This window comes from Artemia franciscana, chromosome 19, assembly GCF_032884065.1.
Source record: "Artemia franciscana chromosome 19, ASM3288406v1, whole genome shotgun sequence".
Classification (NCBI taxonomy): Eukaryota; Metazoa; Arthropoda; class Branchiopoda; order Anostraca; family Artemiidae; genus Artemia; species Artemia franciscana.
In genome coordinates, this window is record NC_088881.1 from 5,654,953 (window position 1) to 5,665,688 (window position 10,736).

The 10,736-nt window shown below is 33.9% G+C and overlaps 1 protein-coding gene across 3 annotated transcripts in view; it reads right to left on the bottom strand.

Annotated features, from left to right (window-relative positions):
- The window catches only part of LOC136039214 (CCR4-NOT transcription complex subunit 3-like), an 89,071-nt gene extending 79,204 nt beyond the window's left edge, over nucleotides 1-9,867 (bottom strand). For all 3 annotated transcript variants that reach the window (XM_065722744.1, XM_065722743.1, XM_065722745.1), the window contains exon 1: nucleotides 9,727-9,867. In XM_065722744.1, coding sequence (XP_065578816.1) covers nucleotides 9,727-9,751 — 25 coding nt within the window. In that variant the 5' untranslated portion in view covers nucleotides 9,752-9,867. The remainder of the gene's footprint in view (nucleotides 1-9,726) is intronic.
- Between the last annotated feature and the right edge of the window lie 869 nt (nucleotides 9,868-10,736).

Sequence of the window (10,736 nt, forward strand, 5' to 3'; positions counted from 1 at the left end):
GGAATTTTCTGGGGAAATCATCCAATGTTTATTAAAAAACAAGAATTTCTAGGGAAACCATCCACGATGGGGAAGCCATCCTATGTTTATCAAAACTTAGAAATTTTCTGGGGAAACCATCCATGATGGGGAAACTATACTATGTTTATCAAAACATAGACATTTCTGGGGAAACCATCCAGAGTGGGGAAACTATACTATGTTTATCAAAACATAGAAATTTCTTGGGAAACCATCATATGTTTATTAAAACATAGGAAATTCTGGGGAAATCATCCAATGTTTATTAAAACACAAGAATTTCTGGGGAAACCATCCACAATGGGGAAGCCATCCTATGTTTATCAAAACTTAGACATTTTCTGGGGAAACCATCCAAGATGGGGAAACTATACTATGTTTATCAAAACATAGACATTTCTGGGGAAACCATCCATGATTATCAAAACATAGAAATTTTCTGGGGAAACCATCCATGATGGGGAAACCATCCTATGTTTATTAAGACATAGAAATCTTTTTAACCAACTAAATACATCAGAAGATATCAGAGCTCCTTTTTGTATGCTTTTACCCTCATGTCCATATGCAACAACAGATTAAAATTTCAGAACCATTTTTATCAAAATGTTCATGTGAAAAAGCATGGGACAGGTTCATTCTTGTCTAATGAGCAAATTCAAACGTGGCAATACAAAAAAAATGTAATACCAAAATATTACTAATGCTTGACTATCATCATAGACCGAGTTTGGATTCCTCCAAGAGAACCCAACCCTGGAGGGAAAAAGAATAATAATAATGTCTGAGAAAGGACATGAGCTTCACCTTGCCTTTGTAATGAAGAAAATGGTTCTGTTGGTGCTGAAAAGAGATAAACCACAGCATATAGTCAAACAGTTCGTGGTAACGAACTGTTTTAAGGAGTGACCCGGCTCAATAGTAACCAAAACTCTAAAAAACGGAATTTTGATATCAATAGTTACATCAAAAACGTTTTTTTTTTTACATCAAACACAATATTTTTTTCCCAGGGGTGATCGTATTGACTAGAATGTCGTGAGAGCGCTGATTTTAATGGAAATTAAAAGTTCTATTGCCCTTTTTAAATGACCAAAAAAATTGGGGGGCACCTAGGCCCCCCCCCCCATGCTCATTTTTCCCCAAAGTCACCGGACCAAAATTCTGAGATAGCCACTTTATTCACCATAGTCGAAAAACCTAATAACTATGTCTTTGGGGATGATTTACTCCCCTACAGTCCCCATGGGAGGAGAATCAAGTTACAAACTTTGACTGTTGTTTACATATACTCTTGGCTATTGGGAAGTGTACAGACGTTTTCAGGTTTTTTTTGGTTTGAGGGTGGAGGGAGAAGTTGGGGGGGGGGGGGGTATATGGAAGAATGTTTCCATGGAGGAATTGGTCATGGAGCAAGAAAATTTCAAAGAAGGGGGCGCAGGACTTTCTAATATTACTAAAAAAAAAACAATCCAAAACTAAATATGAAAAGTTTTTTCAACTGAAAGTAAGGAGCAGCATTAAAACTTAAAACGAACAGAAATTATTACGCATATGAGGGGTGCACCTCCTCATAATACTTCGCTCTTTACGCTAAAGTATTTTTAGTAATTTCAACTATTTGTTCTTCAGCCTTTGTGATTCAGGGGTCATTCTTTAGAAATTGGGATAAAATTCAAGTTTTACTGTAAAGAGCGAGGTATTGACGAGGGGGTAAACCCCCTCATATACGTAATAAAAACATACAAATATAGAAGTTCGTTATGCAAGTTAATTCGTAAGTTACGTATTTTTTTTTTACAACAAAAACGTTTGTAAAAAATTAAAAGTTCTAGTTGCCTTTTTAAGTAATCAAAAAATTGGAGGGCAACTAGGCCTCCTCCACCGCTCCTTTTTTCTCAGAATCTTCCGATTAAAACTATGAGAAAGCCATTTAACCAAAAAAATAATATGCAAATTTCGTTTTAATTATTTATGTGCAGAGAGCCAAAATCAAAACATGCATTAATTCAAAAACGTTCAGAAACTGAATAAAAAAACAAGTTTTTCTTAACTGAAAGTAAGGAGCGACATTAAAACTTAAAACGAACAGAAATTACTCTGTATATGAAAGGGGCTTCTCCTCCTTAACATCCCACTCTTTACGCTAAAGTTTTTTTACTATTTTAAAAAGTAGAGTTAAGAGAAAGAGTCAAACTTTGGCTTAAAGAGCGGGGCGTTAAGGAGGAGAAGCCCCTTTCATATACAGAGTAATTTTTGTTCGTTTTAAGTTTTAATGTCGCTCCTTATTTTCAGTAAAAAAAACTTGTTTTTTTTATTTAATTTTACAACACTTAAGCCAAAGTTTGGTAATGAGTGGATTAGTGTGCTGGATTTACAATCCTTTGTCCAAGAGGGTGAGGGATCTAATCCTAGTGTACCCAGTTATTTGGTTTGGGACAGGGTAAGTAGCATGACTGTAAGCTCAGCCAGAATTGACCCAACTATAAATGGGTACCTGGAGCAATTTGGGGCAGGTAAACAGGAAAGCTGTGCAAAAGCACAGGATGGCTGGCCCCCCATCCCCCATTGCATTTCCTGGCTGAAGGGCCTTAAGACAGAGATCAGCACTGCCGGTTTGGACCTTAAGGGTCTAGTACTGCATCCTTTACTTTTTTTTACCAATATTTAGAATATAATTTTAATTTCAATTAAATGGGCATGCTTTTTATAAACACTTGTAGACATGGAACAACCATCATACAATAGCTAGGAAATGCCGTTAGGCCCATAAAGCAATCCAGGGGTGTAGCATACTTGCCCAAAATATGACTCTTCTGATAGGAGTGCATCTTTGTTCTATTTATATCCTGCAACTTTTTATTATCTTGGGGGGAGGATCCTTATGAGGAAGTAGAGAATGAGCAGCTTCTATCTAAAATGCTTTCAACCTTTCCTTCTCATACAAATAACATGCCATCAGCTAGGAATCCAAATAACATATCTCCATAATTGCAAATTTTTAGCAGAGCATAAAAAAAACTTAAATTTTTTTATTTCTCCTCAGATAAATGTAGAACAAAAACGGATCCATATATAAAACCAATACATATCAATCCGTTTTTGTTTCACGGTTATTGGAGGGGAAATAAAAAAATCGAGGTATTTTTTCTGCTCCTCTGAAAGTTTACAATTACAGATATACATCCCTTTGATTCCTGACTAATGATGTACCAGATTGATGTATGATGACTAATGATGTATACTAATGATGTATCATATTTGAAAGTCGTTCTTTTGTTAATTCCATTCTTCTGCACTTATTTCTAATCATTGATTTAATTAGCTAATTTGAATTAAGCGTTTTTATTTCAATGCATTTTTCACTCTTATTTGTAGTGTTACATATGTAAATTTTTGTATGCAGACAAAAAGCTTTGAAATACAATATCATTTTTATTTAATTCAATGTATTTTTATTTGATTATATACGATTTTTTGGCATACAGTATTTTCCAACCATGGCAAAAATCAACTTGTCAATCAATAATAGATTCTTTGTTTAAATATATAGCCTATAGATAGGCCTACTTTTCAACCCACTTGTATATCCTTTTGGTTTGCTATACCTTTGCACAGCTCAGAGTCATACTTCAAATGAAATTGAGAAAATTATCATGAAAATTAAAATTTCAAAAGTATAGGAGTTGCAGAAGGTGAAGGGGGTTGTAAAAACACTAATAAGAAGAGAGGGGTTGAAAAAAAATTAATAATGTATTTCTGACTTAACACCTTAAGTCAGGCATTTTTTACAAGACCAAACAGCCTTCCTATTATGAAAAAATAAATTCTCAAATGGGCTAAGTTCATTTGTTAGACAGTGGATGCAGATACAAAAGTCGGGATATTTAGCAATCATCATTAGAAAAAACACTGAAGCATTAAAATTAAAACTAACATATTTATACAGAACAAAATAATAACTACTGGTTCAGTCAGCTCAGTTACTGAACTCAAACAAACCTGGTGAACAGATGAAGGCTGAAGTGAAGAGAGGGTTGCCCTAGAGAGTGGGATAGAACCATATTTTTCATACAGCTTACTATTTGAAATATAGTTAATTACAGTTACTGTTACATACAGTTACATGCAGCTTACTGTTTGAAATATAGTTAGTCAAAAAGATGCCCAAAACAGTATGTAGAAAATTCCTTTGGGAAACGTCTATTAAATCCTTTTGTCGTCTTTGGAGGACTGACATTTCAAGACCATACTTGAACAATATTACAACTGCAGCTTCCAATGTTCTAATCATGGTTTACACACTTACATTCTTATTCTTCCAAAAAAAATTCCACTAAAAAAACATCCTGGGCCTGAGATTATCCTAATTTTAATGTCTTTCATTGCATCCACCATCTCTGCTAATAGAACTATCTGTATAAGTGAAGTTATCCATGTTACTGATCTTTTCATTATCCATTATCACCAACTCACCATTGCATATCCCCAGTCCCAGCAACTTAGGTCTTCTTAATACTAATTTTCAAGTCTCTTCTTGCACCTTGAATTCTCACAACCTTCAAAATATATTTTCATCTAGTTGGCTTAAATCACCAGCATAGTCTAAGTCTAGGAGAGTTTTATTTTTCCCTCATAAGCAACACTTCTTAGGATAAAGTCCATCAAGACAATCAATATAAATATGGGTAGAATTAAAGCCTGTTTCACTCCTGATTAAAAACGGAACCAGCTTTTAACTTCATTTCCTACCTTAAATGCAACAAACTAGTCTCTGAAAAAGTTGCCAATGTTAACCAGGAAAAGCACATTTCTGATGATATTTATGAGAGTTGGTCAAATGTAAAAATAGAAATTATGCATGCTGAAAGGTCTTATATCAGAATTGACATCAGATAAAATCATCAGAAAAACTGCACATATCATTTTGATATTTTAAAAAAGGTAGAAAAGACCTTGCTGAAAATTATCAACCCAATAGCATGACATCAGCAGTTGTTAAGGTTCTTGAAAGAACAATCAATTCTGTAATTGTTAAACACCTTGAAGCAAATAATATTTAGACAGTTCACCACTTTCATTCAGGAAGACCTGTTGACACCAATCTCCTTGAATTATATTATCACATCACCAAGTTGCTTGATATTGGGTTGCCAGCTGACATGATCCTGCTTGACTTTTCTAAAGCTTTTGACAAAGTGTGCCACAAGCAACTGGCAATTAAATTACAAGCAGTCAATGTTGAAGAGAAATCCCTGTTCTGGATCCTTGATTTTTCTTTATTTGTGATCTCAATGTGTTCAGTTATTTGATGTCACTGGTAATTGTATTATTTCTTCCTCTATGCATGTTCTAAGTGGAGTTTCTCAGGAAGTGTTTTTGGGTCCTACATTATTTAATATCTTCATCAATGATGCTCCTTCCATTATCAGCAGTAAAACAATTTGTTATGCAGACAACCTGAAGCTTTTTGGACCAGCTTTGTACTGTGAAGATCATGCCCTGCAACAAAATAAACTTCAACTCCTGGGTCAATGGGCTGACATCTGGCTTCTTGAATTTAATGTTGCCAAGTGCAGTATCATTCACTTTGGTAAACTAAATCTTTGCTACTCTCATTTTTTCTTAGGTCACCCACTCTCTTCTGTAAATAATGAGCAGGATCTTGGTGTCACTATTGACAATGAACTAAAATTCAGCACTCATGCTAAGAGGTCTTCTGCTGTGGCTAGTTCAATCATGGGACTGAGTAAGCCTACTATTTCCATTTGTTTCCCTAAAGTCATCAGTTTTCTATATAAGGGACTTGTGCATCCTAAGCTAGAAATGGGAATGCCCTTTGTCTCCTCATATTTTAAAAAAGACAGATAAGTTCTTGAAGATGTGCAGAGACATGCCAGTAAAATGATATCTGGCATGCAGGAGCTTTCCTACCTTGTAAGACTATCAAGCTGAATCTCCCTACACTTGTTTACAGGAGAAATAGAGGGGATGCCATTTTAGCCTACAAGTTACTGAGGACTAATACTCTCCAAGCATTATTCCCTATTGTTGGTACCAACTTAAGAACTAGAGGTCATCATCTGGAACTTGTCTACAATATCTATAATCTGCACTCAATTCTTTTCATCATGCATTATCAATAGTTAGAACAAGCTATCTAAATGGCTGAATCTGTTGATGTTTTTAAACAAAGGCTAGATGTAGAGTGGTCCTCCAGAGAGTGTAAACTTGATTAGGATGCTACTGAACATGGAACAGCACCTGGTCTCTAATGAACTTTGTATACAACTCAAGTCAACATTCTGGAGCTCTACAAGGAGTAATCCATAGATTGCTCCTAGCTGCAATTCAAGGTAATATTATTCTCATGCATAGCCTTTCAGTATAAGACCTTTGATAAAGCTCTTCTACCAGCTGAATCAAACAGCTGCTTCATATCAATAAACCTAAGGACTAAAGAGCTCTGATGACTCAGTCACTTCTCAATTATTAATCTAAGAGAACAAATTTTACCAGTGCATCCTCTCCCCTTTCTAAAATCACACTGTTCTTCTCTTAAAACTCTATCATAACACATAAAACTTAGATACTGGCCTACAAGTATAATACTCAACCAAATAACCCCTATTTGTTCCCAAAGTGTGCTATTAATCAACTGAATTAGTGATTGTATGTATAGTTGAGTCCTTTAAGTCATGACTTGACAAAGAATGGAATCACAAGACATGGAAATATGAGTTAACTGCTCATTCCATTCAATTACCCACTGATGTAAACCTTGTTATAAAAGTTTCTTGCTGGATGTCTGATACTGCTTTTCATATTCAACTATCTTGCATACACTATCTGAAGTTGCTGTGTGTGGCAGGGTTAGTTTCAAACTACTGAAGAATGGTCATCATAGGCCATACCTATCTTTTGGTAACCATTTTCATTAAATTGCATCCCCCTAGCAGAACTCTCTTGCAGCATGTCATTGGGCCTTAACATAGTAACACAAATTCACTATCCTCAACACAAAGTATGGTATGGATCTAGCATAATCCTTAATTTTACTCTAAAGTACAAATTAAGGTGATTTACCAGCTTCTAATTATAGGGATGAAGAATATTGGTTTAGATAGTTAGTACTGGTTAATATGACAATTAAGACTGGATGATAATTAGGAAATGATTAGTTGAAATTTGCTGACTACAATCTTCTACATTGTAAGATCTAATCTGTCTAAGATTGAGTGTTTCTATGATTTAGATACTTTGTTCTTATTTTAAGGCCCTGTGCTAAAGATTGGACAAGATTAGCATTGAGCTTTAAATGTGTGCCCAATAACAGTTTTGACTGTTGAGTCTCAGTGCATTTATGATATTCAACATTGCCTGAGGATTAAATATTTGGTAAAGTTTAAGCATGGCCTAATCATATTCTTATTTAAAAAAAAAAAAATCCTCCAAATTCAATAGTTGAATGCAATTCTATAGGGTTTAATCCTTATTTTGCTGGACAATGTGATTTAAGGTAAAACAATCCACTTTCTAGGTGATTCAATACAGAATTATGGTGACTCAACTATTGAATTATCCTAGATATTTACTGCCTGAGTCAGGTTTGCCAACTGACAACCTTGCCAACATGTGATAATAAGAGCCAAAAAATTGTAACAGTGATTCTTTTTTTTAACCTAAAAATGAAACAAGCCTAAATTTTGGTATCTATATATAATGACTGGAAAGCTTAAGAATTGTAAACTACAGGTTTGACAAGATTAGGAGGATGTTTTCACAGCATCACCTTAATCACTGAAAAATCAGCTTCAGTATTAGCAAGAAGCCTATACATTTCCATAGCAACAAGTCATTGGCCTAGTGATGCAAAAACTACAGTGAACTATAAAATACTGAAGACAGTATTTAATCTTAAAATAAAATAAAAATATCATTAGCAGTCAAGTTTATTTCTACTATTGTCCTTTTCTGCATTGGATTTTCCCAGTAGGTTAGAAACCAACATTGACACTTCTTCCAGATCAAGTCAAAACCTTCAAATTTTGAAGAGTAGGGTCATTTTGTTTACACCTTTAGGAGAAGAGCTCAACTTAAAAACATCAACAATTTAGTTATGCCTATAGTAGCTGATGGGCACTTAACAGACCAGAATCAATCTTAGCTGCCAAATCTTCTACTGTTCTATATCAGCATAGTTTGATGGGATCAGCTCAAGTTTAAAGGGGTACCAAGCTTTCTTGTTAGGCTATCTCTAATGAGGCATTTCAGAAGAGGCGGCACAATGCAGAATTTCTGAAGTTCTTGATCAGGTGGTGGATTTGGGTCAACAGACTGAAACTCTGTTCAGGATATTCTCTTTCTCTCAGCAACAAGCTTAGGAAACTCTCATAGCAACAAGCTTCAGAAAATATAAATATGTAAGGATTGTCAAGTCTATATTTATGTAAATATAGTCATATATATATATATATATATATATATATATATATATATGTAAAGTGTAGATTGTCAAGACTATATAAGTGTATAAGTCAAGACTAAGAAATTTAAAATTCAATAAAAATAAAAATTTACAATTCCTGTTATAAGAATAAATCAAATATTAAGTATCACTATTATTCTAGAAAGAAGGAGCTTCTTGCCTCTACTTTCTTAGAAGGATCTACTTGCAACACAGCCTAATTACTAAAATTATAAACTGTTTATTTGCACAACCATTCCACTGAAAAAAATTAAGGCAAAAGGATTAAACTCCATTTTCCTTAAATTAACCTTGCTTATCCATTTGTATATTTTATCTTTGTCCTAATTCTGTTTTTGTTATGGCATAAAATAGTGGTAAGCTTAAGTGTAGGAACAAACTTAGCACAAGCCTATAGCCAAAGTCTATTCTAGTGATGGTAAAATTCTAGTTAATTCACTTCTTGCTATCTTGGAAAGGGTTTAGGTTAGGAAAACAGAACTTTCAGGGATGAATCTACAGACTAAAGTATGTCCTGGGAAGGTATTTTTAAGTAACTACCTCTACTCCTTTTCTCTTTAGAGGACCCTGACCTTTGATGAGCTTTAAAAATATGTGTGTTATAAAAGTGAAACCTTGCAAAATAGATCTTCTGCTTAACTGAAGTACAACAAAATTGTTTTCAACTTCATGACTTTGCTCAATCCCATTTGATAATGTTTTGACGATAGTCTATGCAAATACATTTCCTAAATTTTGAAAAAAAAAACATAGATATGGCTCAAAATTCTACTCAAATAACAGGAATTGCATTTTCAGAACTAAAGGCAGAGAAAAAGCAACTGGTAACTGAAAATTGAAGTAAAATGTTGTTTTGTCAAAATTTCAATAGGTATAGACTTGTCATGTAGGCAAATTTCAAGACTCTCTAGAGGGAGAAGGAGTGTAGGTGAATACTTTAAAATATCTTCCCATGACATACTTTAGCCTGTAGACCATCCCTGAAAATTACATTTTCCTAACCTAAACCCTTTCTGAGATAGTAAGAAGTCAATTAACTAGAATTTTACCCTAGTGATCATCAGAAGAGCTGGAGGCAGACCCTTCTATAAAATATTCTCCAATAAAGTTAACAAAAATTATAGCATACAGAAAGTGTAAACAATTTTAGTTAATTGTTTTGAAAGCTATTATTGAGCAGTTACTAGGATTAATTTTATCAATTATTCAATGCCCACCTTGAAGTTTTCTAGACGCAGCCATGTGTTTGCATAGTCACTCTGACACATAAACCAATTTAAACTATACTAAAACAAGTTTTTAATGTATATCTATTTAATTTAGGATCTTCTTGACTTTCCTCCTTTCTTTCCAAAATCAGAAAATGTTTAACGGCAAGCGATTTAATAATGGCAGGTTAAGAGCCATCTAATACGTATTTTGGCAAAACAATAAAAGCATGCATGGGCTAAGTAACAAATTTATTATGTTCTGCATGACTTCGGCAGTGCTCAAGAAGCACATACAATAACCAAAAACTTTTGGGATGTTTAATGTTTTTTAATTTTCAAAACAGGCTAATTCTTGTAGTCAAATAGCACGAAAAGTTTAAGCGTCTGATATGAGATTTTACTTTTCTTTTGCAACCTGCATTTAATATATCAATTAGTAAAATAACATTTTTAGGGGCTTAATTTATGCTTAATCATTGAAATTATAGGAGCCTATATCTTAAATGAAGGCAGTCATCACTTGAATCATTTTTCAATTTTACCTATGTTTACCTGTCTATTAAAATTACTCTAAATTCTTTCTGAAACATTTATTTGTATATGAAACTTTACTAAAAGTTGTCATTAAAACTGACTTCCCTTTACCACCGAACGCCTGATAAAATTAATGTTCTTTAACTTTTTTCTGTTCCCTCTTGAAATAATCGATGTGTATATACATATTTGATCTTCTGCGACCATTTTTTCAATACGATCACCCCTGAGAAAACAAACAAAAAACACAAAATGAATAAACACGCATCCGTGATTTCTCTTCCTGCAAAAAAAAAAAAAACAAACAAAATACTTGAAATAAGTTGAACTATCTGTAATAGCAAGCTTTTACCTCAGCTTGGTAATTTGGGACCCAGAGATCAAATCTAGATGTGGTGATATACTACAGAACCTACGCAAGGACTTTAGTGGTCAAGAAGTGTCGCTAATTCAACACACATGCAATATGTCGAACTACTTAC